Genomic DNA, 26,296 nt, shown 5'->3' with positions numbered 1-26,296 from the left:
GACTTTTCCTTGCAGTTTTATTCTCCTACCTTTTCTCCCAGTTTCTTCTTTCATTAACCCTCTTCTTAAGCCATGCTGACAAATCAAGCCCAGATCTAACACCTCTACCAGCCTGACTTCTCTTAATGTCTCAGTTTACTATCTTGCAGACCCTTCAGCCTGACTTTGTTCATTTTGCACAAAATCATACAACTTTCTCATCTGGGTCACACAGAGCCTGCTGCGAGGATATGAAAGATGACAAAAGGATAAGCACCGTTCTCCCAGCTCTAACTCCCAGACATGGTCCAGGATGATATAACAAAGATTGAAAATGGGGAGGAAAGGAAGAGAAAGAGAGAGAAAGAAAAAAAAGTACAGCTATACATAGCTTCAAATTGATACACAGTAAAAAACAAGGATAAATTATTTTGGAAGCATTGTAAATTAGAGTCTTGAACTTCATTCTTTTATTAGTAGCATATAGAATTCTGTCCTTGATCAGTGTATCAGGCTATATATCGAAGGCTCTGTTACCACTGCCACCTCATCAAAAGCCTCAATAAGACAGGCAGATAACAAAACGAAAAAAATTAGACCAAATACAATGTAAAAGCAGAAGAAAACAAATGTATAGCATATGCTGTTGAGTAGTTTAAGGCAGATGGGGTTTAAGCAACACAGAAGTAAAAAAAACCCAGAAGAAAGTGCACCGCAGTAATAGGCAGTAAGATTTTTCCCTATCTGCATTTTATTATACAAAAAAAACCACCCCCCACACACAAAAACAAACAAACAAAAAAAACCACCAAAAAAACCCCAACAAAACTTCTTAATCACAGTTTCATTTTTCATAATTGCTTGTCTCCCACAAATTTGTTACTTAATTTTGTTCATGCTCATTTCACCCACCAGAGAACACTTTTGTTCAGGTTCTCACCTAATAAACTCACTTTTTACTGGCCAACCACGGCTTTTTGTATTATACACCTACAGTTTTATATAACTTCCAATGGTGCTTTTATTCACTGTCCAGACACAGAAGGTGGTAATTGAAGTCAAACCCAAGCAGCAAACAGAATGCAGTAGAACAGGTCATATAGCCACAAGCATGTTGTGTAATCAATTCTGAGACTGACTTCCCCTCAGGGGAGTTGAACCTTCACTGCCAGTCGGGGAAACAGCAGTAAAGGTTTCCCACTGCCATGCAAAACTTCAGGGCAGAAGAGAAAATAGACTTAAAAAAGGGGAAATAATAAAATCATGATGCAGCATTAACACCTGAGACCAAAAATAAACTGGGGGGAGGGAGAAACTTTGGTCCCTAAAGACTGGTTCGACATCTTGGCCCAAAACACTGAAAGCAAGACTAGTATCTCAGTTTTCTTTCCACTTCTTTGTGGACCTGCCCCTAACACTACTTAACATGTAACCCAATGAGGATGGAAGAAAACACTTGACATCAACAGACTACATATAACTACCACGTGTGAGAGATGTGTGTCAGTTTTTTTGGTCTTTGGGGTTTTGTTTTGTTCGAGGGGGGTTGTTGTTGCTTTTTTTTGGGGGGGGGAGTTTCATTGTTTGGTGGGGGTTTTTTTTTGTTGTTTTTTTTTTTTAATCAGTTTTACACTGACATTAGAAATATCTACTTTCCTGTATTAATCACGTGAAGAGGACTTGGAAGAAAAGCAAGCTATTTTCTGCAGACAAGTTGCTCCCTGATTCTCTAAGAGCCTCTTAACTACTTTCTGTGTTTTTTCCATGCTTTTTGTTTACAGGGGAGGCTTTTACTAAAAAAAAAAAAAGCACTGCTGCATTTTCACCTTTGTGAAAACATATGTGAAACATATGTGCTTTCTTCTCACGCTCCAATTTGCTAAAGCTGTAGTTACAATGCATCAACAGGAAGATTCAGCATCCTTCCCTGAAGTTCACTTCCCCCCTTTCTCAGACTAGTCAAAATTCTGCTGTGGAGATTGTTCCATTTTTCCTCACACCTAAATGCATACAAGGATATAGGCATTATCTGCTCCATTGCCCTTATTCTGTTTTAGGGTTGTTTACTGTTGGCCACTATTTCCAACTTGGTATTCAAAGCATATTGCAGGGGATAAAAATTCTAGCACCAAGGCGTATTCCTCCCTAGATACAGACCTGTCCTGGTTCTGGCCAGCTCAGCAGGAAGGGTGTGACCAAGACTTTGTTATTCCATACCCCTCACATCAGTGCCAGGGCAGGGAAATGGGACTCTCTCTAATGCCCAAGAAGGGTACTCCTTTCCACTTGGGAAGACATGGCTGCAGCAGGGTTTGGTCGGGTCAGGCTCTGAGGTGAGAATTTTTGCATGTGAATCATTCTCTTTTTTTTGTACACATTCGTTATTACTATTGTTGCTGTTACTGTTCATTTTCTTATCTTACTGCTTTTTCCATGAAATTGTTCTTATCTCAAGCTGTGGGTTTTGCCTTTTGTTCCTCCAATTCTCCTCTCCATCCACCCACAGCGGTGGCAGGGATGGGGGGAACGGTGGAGCAAGCAGTATGGTTTCAAAGGTCTTGGTGGAGAACTAAACTGGGGAGTACCATACTCCTAAACCAGAACACACACACATATATATATATATATATATATATATATATATATATATATATTAGGCTTACCTTCTAACTTCGAAAATATTACATCTTCTTCATAAATAAATAAGCTTTGTCAGCATAGTGTCAACAGCAATTCTGTATGTTGTTAATACTTAATACTACATTATGCCGGGTATATTTGAATTCCATTAAACTATGGGCTCAGTACTTAGTAGTGGGCAAAATAAACTCACTCCATTTCCAGGACATGCCCATCCTCCAAATGTTGTGTGAAATTCTGACCCCTCCCTTAAATTAGAGATATTAGGAAGGGTTCAGAAAGGAGCAGTGAAGAATATCCAAAGGATGGGATAGCTACAAGGTCAAATCAATTGAACAAGACTACCGCAACCTGAAAAAGACATAACTAAGGAAAAGAAAAAATAAGTTGCAATGGAAATAAATTTTTTACCATCTGTTCTAATAACAGTGACAGCACCACGTAATTCATGTGTTAATCCTTGTTAGTTTCTACACACGTATGGCCGCTGCATGATAGGCTTATCAGGGTATTTGTGTATTTGGCACAACAATCAAGTCATCCTAGTTTCAGGTCACCCTGTTCTAGTTTCATGTCAAACCTTTTCCTATCAACAGCAGTTTCACTTCAATAAGCTAATAATACCCTCTAAAACTTTCTGTATCAGCAGAAATACTTTCTGCAGTTACTACTGTAGATGATAATTAAAAAACACAAAAGAGAGTTTATGCATTTATACCATACAAGAGTAAGTGACGAGGAGATCCACGTGTCAGTCCACGCTAACACATGGAGTGTTAACCTAAGTAAGACTCTGGCACTTATATCTGTTCTCAGCAGTATTTATACCTGGATTTAGGTTCAAAATAAAGAAAAGAAGGTGGTGCTTTACATAAAATGTAGCTAAGCTATCAGAGCTTGCAAAGGATGATTTGGGTGCTAAAGAATTGCATTTGTGAGAAAAGCTCAGTTCAAGAAAATTACACTCACTGATAAGGACTACAATTAAAACCCACCACTCAGATGAGAGAGGCCGTCAGACAAAATATGCTGTACAGGTACTGTGGTGCCTATGTCTTATCCTGTTCTTACTCTTCCTTAAGCACTGACTTTTAATCCCTGTCAAAGACAGGATGCTGAGCTAGGTAGATTTGTTGTTTGACTCAGTATGGCTGTTCTCATGTTTCAGGGACATCATGATATCCTCTTTCAGAATAATATTCCTGTTTAATCCAACTAGATGAAAAGCTTTCACTTTAAAATGCTGGTAACCAAGAATATTCTCAAAGGCAGAAAGCAAGAGTACAGCCCAACATCAAACTGGCTAAAGTCCTATCTGCCTTCTTTGGCTGACTTGAGAGAAAAAATCAAAACTAAAATGAATAAATGAAACATTATCAAATCTGTAGAAAAAATTGACTATTTAGATCCTAAAGATTTTATACTGAATTATTTTATATTTCAGACTCATCTTTCTACATGTATGCCATCACACTTCCTCTGTTTTCATTCCTTCACTTTACACTATTCACACAGTTTGTCTGGGAGAAGGACACACACATACTAACACTACACCAAGCTGTCAAGTTGGGAACAACTTCCTCAGCAGCATCTGTTGACAAAGCCAATGTGCTTTAAGCACTTCAGGAGAGCTGCAGAAGGAAGCCAACAAACTTATATAATATCAGGAAGATGAAAAGAATGGATTATGAGTACTGTAATTCATCTTCCTCCAGAGCATCAGGCTCATGTGCTAAATAAACTTTGGCAGGAAGGACTGGTAAGACCATTCAAGGACTGTTAGGCGGGTTGACAAACAAGTCCTCCAAGAGCTGACCATGGCATTTATGAGAAACTGAAATGATAATTATTTCTTTTCAGACACTAAAGGGAACAAGAAGCTACTTGGTTGCTAAAAACATACACACTGCCGTAATTTCCATCCCTCGGAAAGCCTAATGCCACACCAATCCATCTATAATCTGATGGCCTGAAGTAACGCTATAACACCATTACAGACTGTTCAACTACAACAATATCAAGTGAATTTATATTTTGGACAATAACTACAATAAAAAAATCCAATCAAACATTAGAGTTCAGGAAATCACTAGCATAATAAGCAGATACTGACTGAAATTCACTCATTCGATAATGACAACCCCTAAGTAAGACAAAACATTTTTTTCCTTAAATTAAGAATCTTCCAGTCAGTTGCGGGGGGGAAGTGAGGGGGTGTTGACAAGAATTTTTAAATCCTCAAAGAAGAATCTTATTAATTAGTCAAGTTACCTATGCAAACATATTGTATGACAATTTCTGTTCCAGAGAGGTGGGCAAAATCAACTTCATGCATTCCTAATAAAAAAGTAGAAGAAATCATGGTTTAATACTGTCAGCTATCCTGTGTGTAGCTGTATTAGCAGTATGAAACAGGCAAAAAGTCTGCAGGCTAACTACAATCCAACAGAAAAAAAGTAAATCATAATTAGTTATTGACAATTTAATTTCATTTAATTTCATTCTATAAATTAGCTGTCTCTCATGCTTGCTCTTGTGATCACAGCAAGTCATGTTATCTCATGCTTCAATCTGTATGGCATCATTTGGGGGTGAATATACTCCTTACTTAAGAATGGCAGTGAGCTCTTTAATGCAAATATATTGCTAACTTGGAAAATAAGTTGTATGTAGCTTAGGAAAGTGATATGTCAAACTGTCATATTGACTGTTCAGTCAAGTCAGTTTTATAACACATGGATGGAATGGATGGATAACAAAAACAATGCCAAAGGTGCAAAATCACTTCTTCAAAAGACTCTTCTTCATATCAGCTGTGAACAATAGGAAGAATGCGTCAAGGCAATTTCCACATATAAAGAATACAACACTAAGCCATTTTATTATTTTCTTTGTATTCTTCCTTCTATTAATAAAGGGCGATAGCTAAATAGAAACACACATACATAAGAAACAACATTCACATGCTGTTGGAAAAGATAACTAGCTCTTACTCGAAAAATTATCCCCCCCTGTGGTACAAACTTCTTGGTTATACTGAACCTCCTGCACTTGCTGGAAGTCGCATTCTGTTCCTCAAATAATGCCATAATATTAGTTCACTATTGCAAGATTTTTAGTGTCAGTATTTAAGGCACTGAAAATGGATTGTTTAGGCCTCTCTCTTTAGGCAAAGGATTCCAAATCATGGTTAAGGAGGTTTTAGCAGAGATGCAGTGTTTTACACTATGACCTGCTTGCACATTCTTTTCTTTTTCAGTGCCAGTGAGATAGTAGCAAGGAGGAGAGTAGCGGCTGTAGCAGCAGCTTTTGAATTACCAGTTTACAGGTTGTCATACTAAGGTTAAGTATTGCCAATTCTATGTTAACACCATATGTCAAATTGTAAACGGTCTCCACACGGAACTCACAATATAAGCAACTAAGCTCCTTCAACGGAAGCAGGAACATCTATAGCTACCGAGAAGGATGCAAGCTCATTCAGGACTCTGATTCCCATAGACAGACAGATCAAAGTACCTCGAGAGGCCATTTGTTTGCAAACCACTTTTACTGCAAATAAGGTTTAATCATCTGATTTCTTGCAAAAATTGCACTCTGACAACAGAACAAAAAAATCACCTCCTACTGAGCTTGCCCTACACTTAAATAAAAACCAGTCATAACTGATGCAGCCCTTTCTTATATAAACAGCTCTCCATTCTGAGCAAAATTATGCAGAACTTTCAGTTTTACCTTGCTGGTTGGCTATCCCTGAGTCAGAAAAGGAAAAGGTCTCATGTTTTGAAGAGACTTGTTACACCCTTCTAAGCCCAGCTAATAGCCAAGAATTGTGATTCTCTCAAACTTAAGAGGCAGACAAGGTAAACCACTGCTGAGAGAAAAGTAGACATTTCATGTTCTCATGACATTCCATAGTTATAATATAAATCTAATAATATATTTCCATTCTGGAGATTTTATTTCTGTTTAGAAAGAATTCTTTTTTCCCCCTCTGCTAAACTGATGGCCAACAATGATAATGAACTATCCTAGTGTAAGATTTAAAGCTAAATAGTATAGCTCCATAAAATTTAAACCAGTAAATATTAGCTTATATGACTTCACTATTAAAGAACTGAGTTTCCAGAGTTAAGTATAATATCTTTAAATTGACCTAGCAAGAAGCAGGGCAAACAGTCTAAAAATAAAACACAGATATGGATGTACATTCTCTGTATGAGCTCTGGTGACAAGTCCTCCATACAAAGAGGTAGATGCTTCAGTATAAAATCACCAAACTCATTAGCCAGCCCTTTAACAAGGAAAAACACTAACTTCAGTGCTACAAAGTTTTGATAAGCAACAAAAGCAAGTTTTGTTCAAAGCTGACAGGCGGCATCCCTTCAAGGCAGGGCTTTGGTACAAGCCATCCAAGCCTCCATATGTGGGAAGACAGAGATAGTGCTAAAAGGCAATCTTGCCCCCCATACATTGCAGCCGAGTTAATTATCAAAGAGTGGGAACAGCCTTGTCCTTACAGCTAGGGGTGTGATAAGAGAGTGAATTAAGGGGGAGAGGAGTCAGTTGGCTGTGCTGTGAGGAGGAAGGGACAAGAGGTTGTGTGAGGGACAGACAGGCTTAGGCGGCCGTGCTAGGGACAGGAAGGAGTGAACTTTAAATGCAGAAGGAAGGTAAAAGGAGAGAAAGATCCAGAGCTGTGTGGAGCTACTCACGGGACTGCAACATAGAAAAGGTGTGAAAGACTTTTAGATAACATGGGACTGATACTTGAAGCCCTCTGAAGTTTTTAAAGAAGCACCCTTGAGTGCTGTGGCCATCTCGATGACGACATCCATATGCGTGGCAATGTAATTATTTAGCATGTTAAAATAGACTACGCTCAAAGAACTCACAATTTCATAATACCTACTTGTTGTCCACAACAACTGCCACTGTAAATTAGTCATTCTTGCAAAGAAAACAGCTACCAGAGAACACAACAGGCATAGTACATATACAATTACTATACATATATATATATATATTTGGTTTACAACACTACATCATCACAATTTCTGTATTTTCCTCATATGAGTCACCAAAGGACAGGCCACATACATGCTTTCAGATGGTGTTAGGAAAAGCAAGATTATTGTACAGCGCTGGTTTTAAGATAATGGTGATCACCCAACATGGAACTATCCACAACCTTTCAAATAAGATGACACTAAAAAGACAAAACACTATCAACCAAATATCAAAGAAACCTAAGAGTCTAGGTGACAGGACTTTCTGATTACTGGTTTCAGTTACTGTTCATTTGTTTAGTCCCATATAGTATCATGGAATTTCCCACATAAGACAAGGAGTATATGAGGTAGCATTCCTTCCCAACATCATCCAATTTTCACATTCTTTCAACAGAAGGCATATTCACCACTGTGTAAGAGCTTCACTGGCTTTCTAAACCTCACTTAGGTACTTAAGTATGAGTGGTAATGTGAATAACAGTACAGTGCAGCTTTACAGAATTGCTGTCCTGAGAACCAAGGGACTGAGCAAGCCTAGTGAAATAAGCAGACTTCTGCTAACTTACTACCCTCTGAACAAGGGGGAAAGACTACAACCACTTTAGAAATTCCATATTGGTTAGATAAGTGCAACTTATGTTTCCATTTTCATTAGCTGGAAAAAGAAGAAAGACTATTTCTTAACCCTCCCTTTTCTCCTCACTGCATGTCTTCATTTTTAAAAAAATCGGCAGTTCTACATTTTATTACATAAACTGTAAAATGTTGATGTGCACTCTATTGTCCACAGCAACTTGTGCAGACTGCATAAATTCACGTCTGTGCTCATTTGTACTAAAAGCTTACATTCTGCAGCAATGCAGCTTTCCATTTATCTACATTATTTCCACAATAATTTTAACTACAAATGCATTATTGCCATTTTGCTAATGTTGCTAAGATACCAGGCTTATAAATCCTTCCAGTCCCACAGACTTAAACCACACCACATTTTTAAATAGGGGTTCTGATTTTGGCAGGGTTCTCCTGCTAAAGCACAGAGCTAGACCTGAGGCTTCTGCATTCACATCAGGCTCTGGAGGGCCTGCAGTGCTGAGAAACATGTAATCTTCCAATTACTGGGATTGTCCTGCCCTTCCTCAGGAGGTAGGGAGCATTCCATACTGTCCATACTGAATCCATCTGTACTTAGATTGAACAGACCAAAAACACAGCTAAAGGATAAGAGCATTTAAAGAATAGTAATAATAGTAATAATAATACATAAAACCCCAGATGTATGATGCTAAGTGAGTGAGAAAGAATTACAAAACAGACACACGCAAAAAAGCCCTTTTTTGTCTTATCATTGTGATTTGCTGTATTAAAAACACAAAAGAAAAAACACCTGACTTATTTGAACACCTAAAGAATGAGAAACACAGATGTTCACCTCCTTCATGGAAGTTTATGTGTAACATTTTTAGAAGTATGTTCTTATCACCCTAGAAAGAAAACTTGCATCAGATTCTGATCTTCTACTAAGATATTTAATATGATTTGCTATACAATAAAACATTTTCCATGTATGAAGATCCATAAATCACCATTCACTTAAATAAAATAATTGGGCTTATTACTATTGCTGCCTCTTACAGGGTGTCCTGAACAGGGGCAAGCACGTAAGTCATTGGCAAAAAATTAAAGATCCAAGAAAGAAAATACATTAATATTTACATACCAACCCACATTTTGTTACTTCAGTGTTAGAACAAGATGGGAGCTGCGGGCATATGCAGCAATTAGCACTGGTTTTGACAATGCAAAGAAAACAACCCCTCATTAGAATCAATTTATGGATCTGATTTCACAAGTAAAGGGCAGAACACTGACTCTGAAACTACTGTAAACTCATTTCTCCCTCATTCTTGAAGCAATGGAAATTATTTACATGAACAATAACTAGAGGAGCTTCAGACTTTCAGTACAGGTTGTAAATACCATGTTAGACAAACAAGGCACTCTCTTTATTAACAGTGCCAGATACTTAGAGCAAAGAATTATATACAGAAGCCAGCTGTCCACCTCATAATTCCCAACTCTTCAGCACTAGACTTAAGCATGCTGGTGCTCTCCAAGTAATGTGCCAGAAGGAACAGGACTGAAGGTGTGCTGGCTTTTGATAGCTGTATTGGTATGCAAGTTAAACAACTGCACATTCAAGACATACCTAATTAAAAGGAATACAGGTGAGAAGGATGCTTATGATATGGCACAGCCACCAGTACAGTGCCAACTTTCAAGTGCTAAGTGCAGCAAAGGGAAAACATACGGAGGAAGAGACACTGCAGGGGAGGAAAACAACTCTAATTGCTAATGGGAGAAGAAAAGGGGAAAAGGCAGTTAAAAAAGAAAAAAATCCAGGAAGCAGAGTTTGATTTTAAACAAAGTTAGAGGAAGTGACCAGAGTATACATTTAACCAAGTTTAGTATCTTTAACAGAAATTACTTTCTTTCCCTCCTTCAGTTTACCTCTTTGACTATAGCTAAATGAATGCTAATACTTTCACTACATTAACTGTTTTCTTACACCAAAAAAAAGCTTCCCAGTTCTTTCTTCTTTGTATTATTTCAGTGCTTTTACAGCGTTCACAGTAGAAAGTTTTCTTTGCAACTTTTTATCTAGTCAAAAATTCAGCTCATATTGTGCCTTCTGTTGCTTCTAACAACACCTCTGCTTTTGGCTTTTGCCTCTGTTTTACAGAGATGAAGCTAAACGAAGCAAAACAGATTTATCTTTAGAAGTAATGATTAAAACAGCCTGTTAATTTGTGCATCAAAGAAATATTGGAGACATTGAGACTTCCAAAATCCCACTGCAGAGAAGAAAGACCAGGTAGCTGCAGAATAGCCATCCTTCTACTTGACAGCAAGTTTTACATCAGCAGCATGTTAATATCTGCCTTGTATCAGATGTCATCCCACACAATGTAATTGTTAGAAAAGCACACAGAAGAACGTTCAACCCCTTTCAGGTTTAAAGCCTCTCTCTGAAGGAAAGATTAACTCAACAGAAAAGGATCAGATTTGGTCATATAAAATCAAAACAAAATAAAAACCAACAAAAAAATCCCCACAACACAGAAAAATACAACCCAGAGAAACTTTTAAGCAGAAATTAACTTACCAATGGATGCATCACCATCCAAGAGATTGTCATCTTCAGAGGTCTGAAAATCCATAATTACTCCTGCTCCATCTAAAAGCTCCTCATCGCTGCTTGCACTAGTTATGCTGTTGTAACTGTTTCGATAGTAGCCTCTATGAAACAGCTGCTCAGACTCCATTTAGCTGCTTTACAACCTGTACGTATAACACATATAAAAAAAGAAGTTATTCCCTATTTGCATATTCAAAAAACACTAAGAAACTTGTATCAAAATAAAACAAGAGTATTTCGAGCTTCGGAGAAAACTTTTTATGGTGACAATGCTACAAGTTACAAAAAGGTAGCAGCAATACAGAACAAATATAACCAAACTCAAGAACAGAGAGCTAAAGCAGGATATCTTACCTGTTACGACCAGAGACAGCAAAGAAAGTAATGAGCACACGGGCATAATATCTTGTGGAAAATCTAATGAAATACAGTGCAGGCAGGAAGTACATTGGTAAAGAAGAACAGTGGACAAACAGCTATGTTAACAGCAGAAAAACCACGTAAGGCTGTGCCGTTTTCTGCCGTCCAACGTCAGACATCCTGCTTCTCTTTCAAGCTCTACAATTAAAAGGTCAAGCAGAGAAGCGAGTCAGCTGAGGGAACCACTGCCAGTGCAGAGACATGTCTAGGGAAAAGACAAAAAATGGCCAGTAAAAACCCAGATTTACAAGACATTTGCTGACAGCTGATCCAAGCAAATCGGTAAATCTCCAGATTGTGCTCTGTTATCCCACAGAAAAACTTTTCTGCAACTCAATTTAAAAAATGTCTGTATCACCATCTCAAAGGGGTGGCAGGAAAAAAATAAAGGCATCTAAGGGTTGTCATTTCCCCAGAAGGGGGTAGAGTGAAAATTTTAAAGTACTCTTCCAGATTCCAGATTACAAATTTGCTTTAAATAGTTTGAAGTCAAAAACAACTAAAAAACCCCAACAAAACAACAAACAATCCAACAAACACAATGAACACAAAAAACCCACGATCGGTCTTAACAAGCTCTTCAAACTCTTTTTCAAACTAAGAATCCTGATTAAAAAAATCAGTGTAAAATTCAATTTTTCTGTTCAGTACTAAAAACTAAGCTAAAAGGCAGTGATCTGTCCCCTAACTCTCATATATCTTCCAAGAAACCCTACTTGAGTACAGCACTTAATGAGAATGCTATGCACCTATCAAGCAAAAGGAGATGGAATTAAAATTATCAATACAAGCTTTATACAAAAGAATATCCTCTACAGTAGAGAAAATGCGGCGACAGGAATCAAAGAGTAATTTGCTGAAAATTTTTGAAAATAATACAGAATTTAAAATGGTTTAACTGTTAAGAACTTTCAAAGGTTTGTTTATAACTATTTGTTATAAAATAGTCAGGCATAATATATATATATATATAAAAAAAAAATCTTTTTTTTACGTATCCAACTACTGCATATTTTAAGAGCAGACAAACAGTATGACAGCAACACTTCCCACACCCATTCTTAAATTAAAATTTTAACATGTATCCATATATGTATGGGAGTCTATGCCAGAACATCTGCCCAAAAGATCAAAGCAGAATTAAGCTTTTATCATCAAATTCTAAACCTACCATATCAAATTAATTTAAAATCCTGCATATTTTTTAGTTTTTAAATAAACCTTTCCTTCAGAAAGAAATTTTAAACTCAGAAATTTCAAGAATTTTACAACAGTCCTAAAACAAAGGCCATGTTGTGGCCCCTCTTTCTCTTCGTCTCACCAGCATGAAAATTACATTTCTATTTTCACCACAGATTCAGCATGTCTACCTTTCATTTATTTATTCTGTCTGTGACATGAAAATATTTAAGCAGGACGAGAACATTACTCATCTTCCAAACTCCAGCTTTGGAAATGGGCGAATGAATTGTGAGGAACTTATCACTGTATTTTTTAGACCACTGGCAGATTATTTCTTCGCAAAAAAAAAAAAGGCACAAAAAAGATCTTAACGCTTCAAATTCAGCTTCAACCACGAAAAAATCTTAAAGGTAACTCTATAATTCAAACTTAAATTTTAAGGAATGCTTATGCTAACCTCTACAGAAATACATTCTGTAGATCATTCTCTGTAGCACTTAAAAAAAAAAAAAAAAAAAAAAAAAAAAAAAAAAAAAAAAAAAAAAACCAAAAAAACCCCATCAAAACCTCTTTTTCTTTGCTGTGAGGGTGGTGATGCACTGGGACTGCTTGCCCGGAGAAACTGCGGATGCCCTGTTCGGGGAAGTGTTGAAGGCCAGGCTGGACGGGGCTTTGGGCAGCCTGTCCAGCAGAAGGTGTCCCTGCCCAAGGCAGGAGGCTTGCGACTAAATGACCTTTAAGGTCCCTTCCAACCCCAACCTGTCATCCTCAGGAAAGAATCTTGGTCAATTTTTAGGTCATCTTTGGAAAACAAAGTTATGAAAAAGCACTGCCACTTAACTGAAGCTATTTGAGTTTAAAAATCAAAAAAAACTTTTGTGTTTATGTAGTAGACTCCTAGACTGTCTTGGAATAGAAGATAAAAAGTCGGTTTCTAAAAATATCCATAAGTAAAGCTTAGGTTAGTTTCATTCACAGCTGCTTCCAAAATAAAACCGACACTCGTGGAGGCAAGAGACATACTCAAATATGAACAGAACCACATAGACAAAACCACAGGAAAAGACAATACTTGCAAAGCACAGTCTTAGCTTTAAAACTGCAACAAAACCTCTCAGTATTCATATTTACATTCTACTGAATCTTTACAATCTTAGTTAAGAGTACTTTTTATCTCCTCAGGGTTTTTTTTTTTTTTTTTTTTAAAAAAAAAAAAGGAAGCCAACAAAAAGCCAACTAAAACCCGAGAGCCTAATAACCGGATTAATACCGAACTCATGCTTCTGGTCATATGATGCCAAACATTAAGGGCATTTAGTTTGTACAAAGTATTCAAAACCACAGCTTCTCCACTCCCTAAAATGTCATAACCAGAAAGATGATGGCTCCCCATAGTTGTGACAGCTGAGGAATTATACCCATTGACCCAAATCAGCCTGCCTGATGGAAGGCACTGCTTCTTTCACACCCAGTCACTAATGAGAATACTTTTTAATGGCATTTCACATTCACCAAATTACTAATGTGAATACTTTAATAGCATTCAACCAAACTGGCTGAATTATCTGAAAACTTCAATTTAAACTTACAAAACTAACTGCATTTATTGAGACATTAGAAAAAACTCTGCCATCAGAGTTGAAGGGTCCTCTCCCACACAGGTAGAGTAACAAGCAGCTCCATCAGTGGCAAAGTCTTGGAGGGTTTTTCAGGCAACAGTTTAAAAAGGAGAGGGAAAAAAAAAAAAAAAGAAAAAGAAAAGCTAACAATATTATTCCTTAGCATGAACCTGAACTAAGCGGAAAAAAAATCAAGTATGACTCAAAAGCTTTAGCTTCACAGGCAGGTACTGCTCCTTAGTCAAATCACGGTTAACAACTGTGTCCATGGCTGCTGCTTTGGAGCAAGTCTAAAATACATGTAGGATACAGTACTAATTTCTAAATTAATGGGTCAGTACCCATAGCTGCAAATATTCAGTCCAGGAAAGAAAAGATGAAGAGTTCCCTTCGCAAAAATAAAAAGTCTCTGGTATTCCTTCTGCGATCATATTCAAATGAGAAATAACATTGCAACGTGTTAAGAAAACTAAAAGGTAAAAGCCATACTCCTCTTCAGAAGGGCAGGAACTATGACTGCAGTTCCCATTGCAGACAATGTAACTTCTGTCTGTTGAGTCTTGGGTCATGTTTCTCATTTTCTGTTTGATGATAAGACACTGCAACAGTGTCTCTTACCAGTTTTTAAAGGCCTTTGCTCCTTTTTAATGTGGACTTGTGTTGAAGTCATCTGAGGGTTATACAATAGAGCAGAGCTTTTACACATCACCAGAATGACCAGAAATCTCGTTAATCATACTACTTTCCTTCAACTTCTCAGAGAAATGCACTCAGCACCCTACTATGTGCACAGATTCCTAAGTTCAGAGTCACACCAGAGTTGAGAATCTTTCAGACAATTTCATTCAAGTTCAATATAATTCAGGATTGTCAAATTGGAATGCGAAAAAGCACCACTATCCTAAGTCTGACTCCAAGCACCTTCTCAATAACAGCAGCTACCTTTTAAGGTCTGAATTAAAATTTCTTTAAACACATACTAAAGCCCCTGAGATCAAGGAAAAAATCCTCTAGAGCTCTCCAAAGCACAGCACAGGCACAGGACCACTACTTGTGAAATCTTGTGGGGACCCCTGGTGGTTCCTGATCCTTACTCTCCCTAACAATTTCCCAGCTTCAAAGAAGTGAAGAAAACACCAGCCAAACAGGAACATGTTTTTGTACTGCGCTAGAAGTGACAAGACTTTGGTGACCAGACACAAAAAAAGGCTGGGCACTCCCGTCGGTATGTGCAGCTGTAGAATCCCAGAAGATGAGGGGCTGACGTGTATGTCTCACACAGTGCGAGCTGCAGGGCTGCGGAGCCAACCAAGGATTGCTGGTAACAACAGATGGTTGTTGGTGCTAACATGAGAAAGAACAAGATGCGGCTGGAGAAGGGGCCATGCAGAGGCAGGGCAGCACTCCTCCAGGACAAACATCTTTGGTCTAGTTCCCAGAACCAAGCACAGCACACTACGGAGGAAGCACAGGAACGAGGCCTGGACTGCAGAGGGGCATCAAGACTATCAAGACCCCTGAAGCTCTCCAGCCCATTTCCAGAAAGGTCTGAGAGAATGGACTGCGCACGATGGGTAACTCGCACAGAGAACAAGAAACCTGCCTTCCTGCTGAGGGAACCTATATATTAAAAAGTACCCCCAGCAAGCCCAGGAGTGCCCCCAGGACCCTGGACATCTCATCAGCTGGAACGATGCTGGAACCAGGGCTAGTGATCTCTTTTCCTCTCTTCCCTTTCACCCTATCCCTTTATCCAAACCCACTGCCAAGCGCTAATGACAGACTAAGAGAGCAGCTTTCACGCCATGTGCATAGTGCACTAACAAACCTTTCTGATTGTTTGCAGATCCTCTGACTTTTGTTGTTCCTTTTGACTACAAGCACTTATGAACCTTGAGTGCTTCCTTCTCCTCAAGGGAGGTACATCACAGTAGCAGAGTGATAAACTGACAGGTGCAGTAGACACAGCTATTTAAACTTCAAGGCCAGGAGCCCTGACAACAAACCTGCTCTGTTTCTTGCTCTGGATTCTCTCAAGCAAGTGTTAAAGGCAGCAAGGTAAGGAAGGACTGATCTGTGCTCAACACCTGGATCTGGCTCATGGCAGACATCCTTTGCTGGATTACACAGAAGCCACCTCATTTTTTTTTTTTTTTTTTTTTTTTTTTAAAAAAAAAAACCAGCACTCCCAACCATTACTGGTGGCCATTCTGGTAATTTTCAATGATGAAATAAATATATTAATCTGTTCCGAGAGACCTATGAACCTCTGATGTTAAAAAACAAAACTGTTAACAGCCTGTTCCTGCTTTTTAATAAAAATAGATACTCTAAAAGGATTTTAAAAAAAGAAAAAGCAAAAGGCAGTGAAGCCCTAGATGCACAAACAGCACCAAAAGCAAAGTATTTACTAAATCAAGTGTGTTAGCAGTTCAGAATGCACAGCAAGTTCCCCTCACTTAAAGATTCTTCTCTCCAGATGTAAAACCTAGTTGAAATATTGCCAAGGCTAGCTCCCAAAATTACGTGTTTTTCATCAGGGTCTACAAGTGGTAAACAAGTTTCTGGCAGGAGAGTCTAGAGGGAAATTTACTGTTCAATAGTGGTATCATGTTGAAAGGAAGACTCATGGTGGGTATCTTATGAAGAAGAAATTGAATTAATGTGAGATTTTTAATATTACCAAAAAAAAAAAAAAACAAAAAACACAAACCCCAAAACAAAACCCCACAAACCTATAGTTTACTAAAAGGCTTCTAGCTAACAGACTGCAAAGAAGGTGTTATCTTAAATATGTTATATAACCACAGAGATGAGGTCAGTTCACTGAGTTCATAGATCAAATTTAGTAAAAATAATTCATCCTCTCCCTACCCAAAGGAAAAAAACCCAACAACAACAACAAAAACCCAACATTCTTTAAAATTTGTTAGAATAAACACTGAGATTTTTCTAACTGTGGTAATGACATAAATACTTAGTGCCCAGATTGTTAGGTCTCCTCAGGTGTCTTAGAAGCTTTACTGCCTAAGTTAAAAGCATATTCACATTTCAGCACAAAACAGAAGAAAACTGTTAACTAAGTCCATAGGACTAAAAATAATTTAAAGTTGTCTGCAAGACAAGAAGCAAAAAGTCAAATAACAATTAAAGGAATTTTCAGTTTTCTTTCCTAGATATACTCTGGAAATTTGTAGATTCACTTTTCAAAATCAGAAAATTAATGTGTTTGGAAGCATATGGAGAACTGAATTTTTTTCCCAACATATACATGAGACAAATCAAAAATGGAAAACTCAAGGGGAAAAGCTGCAGTAGATCAAAAATTGCAGATAACACATCAAAATCCAAGAAATCTGGCAGAGAACACTAATTTGAAGATAAAAGTGGAAGGAATTCAAAAACAAACTTATCTTTCAGGAACACAAGTACTTAAATTTACACTGGCAGGATGTCAAAATATTAAATCACCCCAGTAGCTCTATCTATACTATCTATCCAGTACAAAGTACTGAAGCGAAATGCCATTTTTACTATTTCAATTAGGAAACATTTCTTTGTTAGTGCAGTATGAACACGCAAAATACATATTTGAGTACTTCATCTCCTCAGAACTTTTTAGAGGAATTTATCAAAATATATCAAAAATAAGGAGAAAAAAATAACAGCAAAGGTTATTTTAATCAAAGGGTCTGTGCTTCAGGACCAAGCTTAATTCACTTTTTTATTTACTAGTCCTCTCTAGCCTCACAAAGTAAGCACAGTCTACACCTGTAACTAGAAAGCCAAAGGAAAATGCTTAACAAGCAAAACAGCTGAATGCCTAGAAAGTTCAAGGAGAAAATACCTGACTAGACTCTCTGCAAGTTATTAAAAATAACTGCTTGGAGTCACTATGAAGTTATAAATTCTGTTCTTTACATTCATTTCCAGGAATATACACTCAAGACTACTTATTACATAATACAAACTAAAAAGGGTACTCCAGATGTAAACAGATTTGTAACCATTTTAACAGCTTTGTCCAGAATCTTTCTATTACACATGAAGCCTATGCATTACTTCATCAACTCCCTTCTCCAGTAATAAAAAATACCAGTTCATTAAGTATAATTACTATCTCAACAATTCACATTTTTCAGTTCCTCTGTTTTTTTAAAGCAGAGCACATTTCCCAGCAGAAAAAAAAAATTATCTGTTTTACAACCCTCTCATCCTAAACAATTTAAATGAGCATCTTTTTGTCTAGACTTTATTCTCTCAGATTATTTTATAAAGGCTTCCAAAATCCAAAAACAAGTTTCAAGTTATACAACTCTAAAACTTCGTAACTGTCAACTTTCTACTGTTCTGAGCATCTCCAGCAGTTTCCAAAGCGTGGCATATAGTCAAGCACGAAGCACTGTACTGCAGAGCCTCCTCATTCACAAGCACAGGTAAAAAGCTGACCTGACACCCGAACAGCTTTAGCAAGTCAGACAACACAGAACCTGCACTTCAAGGTTATGACACAAGGGAACAACCGAAACAAGGAGGACAGAAACGGGAACTTGCTCACAGGCATTAAGCTGAAATCTTAGTTCTGGGAAGATGAGCAGGGAGAGTACAAAAGCAGTTCCATGTACATTATCACTGCCACTGCTGACAACCTTTGGAGTTTATTGGGTTACTGCTGCTGTCAAGGTGCCAAAGCAAGACGTTTAGGAACATGCAAAATAGTCTGAATTAGGAAATTAAATCAAACTGGCACTATCATTTCTGGCACAAATCTCTTCAGCAGTAGAGCTTCTATTCTACTTGGTTTTTTTGTGGTTTTTTTTTTTTTTTTTTTTTTTTTTTTAATTTATTTATAACCAAGTTAAAAATATCCCCACTGCCAAATTATTATAAGACTTTACCCTGAAAACTTAATCTGCACAGTTACACCTATTCCCATGCATATGAAGTCAGCTAAGTAAGAGCAGGAAAAAACTATCTCAATGTTCCTAGAACGCCTTTTGGCAATGGTTGTAAACTTGGAACAGTTGTCCTGGCTCTAGCATTTACACTCAAGGAATGCAACTCTGCTGTTCAAGGTTAAGACACATACACAGAGACCCCAAAGCAAAGTGGAGGGCGAGGGGGGTGTGGGAGAAAAGCCGAATTTTATATTCAGTGGAAGGAGAACATGTATTACACAGCCAGACCCACCTGCTCATAGAGCAACCAGCACAGTGGGTTTTCACTTGCAGGTTATTCAAACATCAATTTGCTACAAATGTTTGGTGTGCAAAAGGGGAAGTATAAACAGGGCCATGAGAAAAACACTGACAAATTCATGAAATAAAGTGGTTCAGAGCAACGCAGTCACAAAGAGCAAAGGCCAACAGCTTCAAGTGCCTTTCCTGGTCAAGAGTTTGGACAGGCTTGTTCTTATTAAAAGGGGAGGAGAGGGAGGAGGGGAATTTTACCCCAGATTACTTTAACTTGCAAGTACACACCACAGAGAGAACAGTGGAATGATAAACCATTTAAAGAGGGCACTGTAAAAATTTGGGCAAAGAAAACCTTGGAATACAACAAGTACAACATGTTTCTAGAAGCATTACAATACACATTGCGTATGACATCTACCATTATCAGGCAAAGAATTTTTAGGACTGACATATCACATGCCAATACTAAACAAAAACAAACAAGACAGAGTCTCCATTTTTCTGAATACCATGTAAATTGTTTTCACATGTGTTGCAGAGAGATGCAGAGTCATTGTGTTTCAAGCTGTGAGTTTCAAGCTACCTGTAGTTTGCCCAGAGCAGAACTCCTTCCCACTCTGACAACTTTGCAGCAAGTTTACATCTGCTTACCAGCCAAAGAGACAAGACATTGAATTTTCAGTATTTGACAGTTACTCAGTGAAAGACTTATCCTGACAAAACTGATAGTGACAGCTGGTGAGTTCTCTTTTATTATGCTTCACAAAGGTATGTTTCCTATAATGCACAAATATATTTTTTAAATTTTACATTACAGCATATTGACATTTCTTTAAATAGAGAAACAGTTTTGATGACTATCTGCTTTCAAATCTGTCATACCAACACATACTTTATTCAAATAGCTGTATCTGCAAAGAAGTATCTCTGTTGCTAAGGGATACTGAAAATAAACCCCTTCACAGGTCCACCAAAAAGAAAACCATCTAAAGGCAAAAGGCACCCATTCACCTGACAATTTCTTCCACAAACTCTGCACCAGAAACTTCAGAGGTCCCACAACATCAAAAATGAGGTGCAAGTCCTCACATTCAAATAACTATCATTTACCAGTATGTTGTCAAAAATATTTAAGCATATATTCTAACATAGGTTAGCCCCAGAAGCATATTAAATTTGGTTGTAAGGTCACATTTTACTTAGTTTAGTACTTTAAAGTGTGACACAGCAAATTTACTACACTACACTGAACGCAGTTCACTATCAGCACACGATTTTCCACTGACACATTCATAACCATTCATTTTAAGTGCGAATTGATACACACTTGTTTGGCTGCCATTTCCACGGGTTTGGCTAGAGAAGGGAAGAATTTTGGACAAGCAGGGAAGATAATATGAAAGAACGCAGTTAACATTCAGTTTTAACCTCGCTGACCTGCACGCCCATTTAATTATAAGGCTTCAACAAGAGCCCATTACCTCTCTCCCTTGTCTAAGAGGGGCCCTACTAGCCAAAGCCGTGAGCCAACATAAAGCGAGCAACTCATGCGGAATCATCCTTCCAGCTCTGGTTACGTGGGGAGGAGACCCTGGACATTCCCAGCCGCAGAGCCCCCGCTTCCCGTGCGCGCACAAGCGCTGCCCGGACGGGATGGGGTGACAGGGTACAAACACGCTGTGCTTACGCTGTGTAAACGCGCGGGGCATTCCCCCCTCATCCCGGCCTTTCGGGGGAGGCGCAGGGACGAGGTGAGGGCTCCTCACGGAGCCACCACGTCCGTCCCTTCCCGCCCCCGGCCGGCCGGCCGGAGCCGCCTCCCTGGCGGGGCGCAGCTGCCGCTCGGCGGGCGGGAGCTGCCCGCTCCCCTCCTCCCGCCGCCTCGGCCCCGCTCCCGTGCCGTGTCCCTGGGCCGCGGCGGAACCCGAGCCTGCCCCGCCCCAGCTCGCCCCGCCCGTACCTGCGCGGGCGGTGCCGCCCGCTGATCCCCGGGGAGGCGCTGGCTCATCCTCCCTCCGAGCGCCAGCGGGACACGGGCGCAGCCCCCGGACCCGCGGCCGCTCCGCCGCCCGGCACCGCCCCCTCGGCCCGGGGAGGGCGGGGATTCCCACCGCGCAGAATCGGCGCTCGGAGGGCCGCCGGGGTCAGCATCGCCGTCACGGCTGATTCTGCTTCCCGCGGTCCGCCCGGCGCGGGTCCGGCCCTCGCTCCCGCCCTCCCGCGGAGGGGCGCGGCTTCCCGGAGGCCCGGGAGGGGCCCGTGCCGGGCTCCCTCGCTGCGAGGGTGGGTTCAGGGCCCAGGGGGAGGCAGGACCGTCCCGCGCTTCAGAGCGGGCGGGAGGTGGTTTCCCGGGTAAAGGCGGCAGAGAGATGCTGGGTACATTGCGGCGTTCGGCTTTGGGCTGAACTACGCCGCCTCTAAATTCCAGGCGCTGCGGAGGCCCCGAGAGCTTAAGGGTTTTACCTTTATTTTCTCTGCAGAGAAAATGCAGGTAAACCCCTTAAGCTGAGGTCGGGCTTGAGCACAGAATTCTTGGGTACTGCCAGCCGAGATGCCGAGGCCAGTGTGGGGTTCACTTAATACACAGCGAATGAAAGTTACACCAAAACGTGTCAAGTCAAGGAGTGATTTTTTTTTTTTTTTTTTCTTCCCCTTAGGAAAATGCCCGCTGGTTCTTTTGTACGCAAGGCTATCAAGCCCGGAGGACGCCGTGCCCTGTGGCACTCGGACTGAGAAAGCGCGTTGCGAATCACGAGGCTTTTTGCCCATAGGTGCCGTTAAGGCGCGTTTTGGAGTGGGGAACGGAGGAGCCACAGGTGCAGCCCGACGCTCCCCGGTAAGCGCTGCGCTCAGCCCGCGGGGGCACGCTTCCCCTAGGAACCCGGCGGGTGCGGGGCCGTGCGCTGCTGCGGGCCGTCGCTCACACAGCTGTAGCTCTTTGGGGGGCTTCCCCCGAAGCGCCGCGCCTGGCGCGCGCCCCGCCCGTCACGTGACGCCGGCCGCGCGTTACCAGGGTGAAGCGCCGCTAACGCGGACAGGGCGGGCGGGCAGGGCCGCGGCCCCGCCCTGTTGCGGGCTCGCCCAATGGGAGCCGAGCCTCGGGGCGGGGCCGCCGGTAGGGGCGGAGGGGGCGGGGCCCTGCTGGGCGCGAGGCCAGGTTGGGCGGCCGTGGCCGCGGCGGGCAGGTATGGCGGGGTGGGGACGGGGCGGGCGGGGGAAGCTGAGGCGGGGTGGGGACGGGGCGGGCGGAGCCGCCCTTCTGGGAGCCGGGCTGATAGCCCGGATCTCTCTCAGTCACCCTGGGGCTGGGGGTTCCCGGCCGCCCCTCTCGCCCCGGTGCAGAGCTTGCTCTGGCTGTGCGGGGGCGGCGGCCTGGCGGGGCCCGCTTGCGGAGCGCGGCCCAGTTCGGCCCCTGCCGTGCCGTGTCCTGCCCTGTCCCTCCCCGTACGCGCGGCCCTGGCCCGGCCCTGCGCTCCGGGCGGTCGCCCTGCCTCGGGGAGTGACTTGTGCCGCTTTCCTGCGCGTCTGTGGTGGATGAACTGACTTACTGCCGTAGGCTTGGAAAGACAACGCCCTGTCAGCGCTGATGTCCTTTCTCTGGACGCCTCTTTTTCTCTTGCCACCTGTAAAAATAAGCTATCTAGCTCATAGAAGATTATATATCCGCTTTGACTGAACTGTAACTTCTCGCCCAAAGGCTTGTTACTGGCCAGTTGTTTTGCACAGAGCAGCATGCAGAAGCAGCCCTAAGCTATGCCTACTGCGGCTGGTTTAACTGTAGAACAACGCTGATGGTTTAATAAAGAAGGGTAGGAAGAGAACTTCAGTAAAGTCACGCAAAGTTCAAATTGTGTCCCATTTGCTGTGCTTTTACTGCTGCCTGAAAGAGAATATTGAAGTTAATACCAAGTCCGTCTTGTGTTTAGAAGTGCAACTTTACATTAAACTATCTTTATGTACTGTAAGAAAAAAACCCCAACCTTACCAAGACACTGCAGGCCTGTAATTTTAACTTTTTCCTTTCCTGGTGTTTATGCTTAGCCTTAATAGGCTTCACAACTCCTCTTTTGCAGAACAAATTGCTTTAGATCTCTCTCGTTTTCTCTTGCTGTGCTAATCAAACTTATTAATTTTAGTCTGCTTTCGTGGTATAGGTTCTGTTAAGCAGCATCTGTGTCTAGTACATGGTAATTCTGTGGGAAAAAAAAAAAATCTCAAATTGAGGAGAGACCCTGATTGTGAGACCTGTGATGTGTGTGAAGTTTGGATCTAAACTACCGCGATCTCCTGCTGGAGGGAAGCTGGATGCAGCAAAGCAGAAATGCTATTAGTTCTTCCAAGTGAGGCTTAAGTGAAGAAAATCTTAGGACACTTCTTTTTTAGCTTATGGAAACTTCCTGAGGGCATGGAAGCTCCTTTTGCTTTAAAAAATATAATTTTTTCGTTTACTGTGAATTTGCTTTGATGTTTGTCACTTTGGTCCTTGTTTTGCCCTTTCCCTGTGCAGTTCTAACACACTTGTGTATTGCCATAGCTTCTGCTTGCAGACACTGGTGTCCTGTTTTTACAGAACAATTTTTTAATATAGAACTTTAAACACCATCACAATTCACCTGAGTGCTCCTTTTTTATCTGAAAAGGTAGTCTAAATGGTCAGATAGTACATGAAAAATAGTGATTGGTGCCATTTTGTAAAGATTTGTTTTATATGCAATGTGAAAAGAGCCTTTCAGTCAGACTTAAGGCCACACCTTTCTGTATTGAATAATGATTTGAAATGTGATGGGGATCTGTTGAACTCCATCCATTTTTTTGCTTCATTATAGTGATTAAAAAAGCTGGATTTAGTGCTTCTTAAGAAACAATGCATAGGATTTCCCCTCACCTCCGCTGTGTTTCTTCCAAGTAAAGCTGAACAAGAGATTTTTAACCAGGTACTATAGCTCTATGGTGTTTGTGTACCAGCTGAATCAGAACCCTTGCCACTGATTGTACTGATTTATTTACAGACAAAACAGATCCTTTTTAATCAGAATGAAAGATGAAACAGGTTTTAGTTATGCAGTCCTTGTTGGCCCAAAATGAGCCAACTGTACCAAAATAGAATTGAGACAAAGAGTAGATGATTTACAGAAGAGCAACTGAAGAGAAAAATGGATCAACATTTTGAGCAAAAAAAGTACCATGACCTGATCAGGCTAGATTACTATGTACACCTAATTAAATATGCTATTTTTTTTTGTGTTGTTTGTTTTTTGGTTTTTTTTTCCCAGTACTCAAGTAAGGATGCCTTAAAACGAGAACTATGGATAAATATATCAAAGTACGGAAGATTGGAGAAGGATCCTTTGGGAAAGCAATTCTTGTCAAAGCTAAAGAAAATGGCCAACAGTATGTTATTAAAGAAATAAACATCTCTAAGGTGAGTGATTATTATTAATAAATTCCTGATCCATTCGTTTTGTATTTCTGTTCTCACAAATCATTACTTTCCTTCTGAAGATGTCAAATAAGGAGAGAGAAGAATCAAGGAGAGAAGTTGCTGTTTTGGCTAACATGAAACACCCAAATATTGTCCTCTATAGGGAGTCATTTGAAGGTAAGATGAACTAATGCAGTAGAACCTGAAGTAACGTGAGTGACTCTGTGCACTATTTACTGCACTTAGTCTAAGAGTCAGGGAGTTTTCTCTTTTTAATCAGTGTTTTTCATACCTTTATTACTTACTTCAGTTGTTTTCCATATTTTTTTTCAGAATTCCCATCCACGTGTAAAAATCATTGTAATTCAGAAAAAAGGGCAACAGATAAACTATTCATGACTATACCTTACATGCATTGGTTTTGGTTGGTGCTTAAATGAACGAGATTCTCTTGTTTCTCCAGAGCATAAGTCTCCTTGAATATACCCTAGCAACTGGAATGCCTATGTGGGTTAAATTTGTGTAGGTTAAATTACAGTCTAAATTGGGATATTGATAACCTAGCAAGAGCAGTTTTATGTCCAAGTCTGTTGTCTTAGAATGCAGTTTTCAGTAACTGCAACCGTATAATTGCTTTCAGAGATGGAAAAATAGATGGGACTGTTCAATTCATCAGGCAGCGAAGGAAGGAGGAATATAATTCTGCATTGTCTTCACATTGAATGTCTTGGGAAATGGACAGAAAAGAAAAAAGACTCCAAAAACCTGTTATACAAGTTAAAATATTATTAGAAGCTCCTAAATATTTTTTGAAGTGCTGTTTAGAGATTCTGGTCTCTTCTTCTTTCCTTCCTTTCTGCTGACATTATTTTGTCTTTTGCCTGGGGCTTTCACTTTTCGTTTAATTAGATTTTTGTGACATAATCATATTACACAGCCACACTTCTGGTTTATATATGCACACTGCTTTCTTCATTGTGGTAGAGGCCTGTTCTTTAAGACTGCTTTTTTCTTACAAGGTAGATCCTGTAATCCATAATTCACAAGACTTTGTGTTGCATCTTTATTGCCAAAACACATTGACTTTGAATACATTGACTATAAAATTTATAGAAGAAAATTATTTCAGCAATAGATGTGCAAGAAATCCAGACTCCTAGAATAATTTTTTAAAATAATACTAATTAAAGATAACAATAAAATAACCAAACAGAGAAACAGCTTTAAGGGCTTGATGTTTTGAAAGGCAAATTTCAGAAACATTCTGTGGGAGGGAAATTTAAGTGACTTAGATGATTCAATTTATTTTAATTTAATGTTTTTTAAGTGCTGTGACTAACTTTTTCATAAAATAGGAGGTTTTTTTTCTTTTGAGCAGCATGTGACTGATTTTCAGCAGTTCATCTCTTCTCAAAATCATGCCTAGTATGTAAATAGTGTAGTTCTTATGCTTTTGGCAGCTTGCAATTTGCTTCTCCCTAATCTGTTTTTTCATCAATAACTGTTAACTTTAACATCATAACTTTGAATGAAATATGTTATGTTTGTTCACAACTCCTGCTGGAAACTTGCATGGGATTTTTTGAAGTCTTCTGAGACTTCATTCAAAAATGAGAAAATAATTGTTT

General features: G+C 40.0%; 2 protein-coding genes across 25 annotated transcripts in view; one reads left to right on the top strand and one right to left on the bottom strand.

The window, feature by feature from the left end:
• The window catches only part of CLCN3 (chloride voltage-gated channel 3), a 62,240-nt gene extending 40,916 nt beyond the window's left edge, over nt 1-21,324 (bottom strand). For 2 of the 3 annotated variants that reach the window (XM_040064331.1, XM_040064334.1), the window contains exons 1-2: nt 21,207-21,324; nt 10,798-10,973 (exon numbers count right to left, since the gene is read on the bottom strand). In XM_040064331.1, the coding sequence (XP_039920265.1) occupies nt 10,798-10,957 (160 nt within the window). In that variant the 5' untranslated portion in view covers nt 10,958-10,973; nt 21,207-21,324. Of the gene's footprint in view, nt 1-10,797; nt 10,974-11,184; nt 11,401-21,206 lie in introns of those variants that run through there. The other variant, XM_040064332.2, reaches the window with a different exon arrangement.
• Nucleotides 20,979-26,296, top strand: part of NEK1 (NIMA related kinase 1) — a 45,359-nt gene continuing 40,041 nt past the window's right edge. For 11 of the 22 annotated variants that reach the window (XM_058420577.1, XM_058420574.1, XM_058420571.1 and 8 more), the window contains exons 1-4: nt 20,980-20,997; nt 21,904-22,082; nt 24,520-24,668; nt 24,749-24,845. In XM_058420577.1, coding sequence (XP_058276560.1) covers nt 24,552-24,668; nt 24,749-24,845 — 214 coding nt within the window. In that variant the 5' untranslated portion in view covers nt 20,980-20,997; nt 21,904-22,082; nt 24,520-24,551. Of the gene's footprint in view, nt 20,998-21,371; nt 21,390-21,431; nt 21,530-21,561; nt 21,599-21,639; nt 21,738-21,903; nt 22,083-22,372; nt 22,432-24,519; nt 24,669-24,748; nt 24,846-26,296 lie in introns of those variants that run through there. The other 11 variants (XM_040064327.1, XM_040064324.1, XM_040064316.1 and 8 more) reach the window with 6 other exon arrangements.

This window comes from Hirundo rustica, chromosome 5 (genome assembly GCF_015227805.2).
Source record: "Hirundo rustica isolate bHirRus1 chromosome 5, bHirRus1.pri.v3, whole genome shotgun sequence".
Lineage (NCBI taxonomy): Eukaryota > Metazoa > Chordata > Aves > Passeriformes > Hirundinidae > Hirundo > Hirundo rustica.
This window is presented reverse-complemented; position numbering and strand designations above follow the sequence as displayed.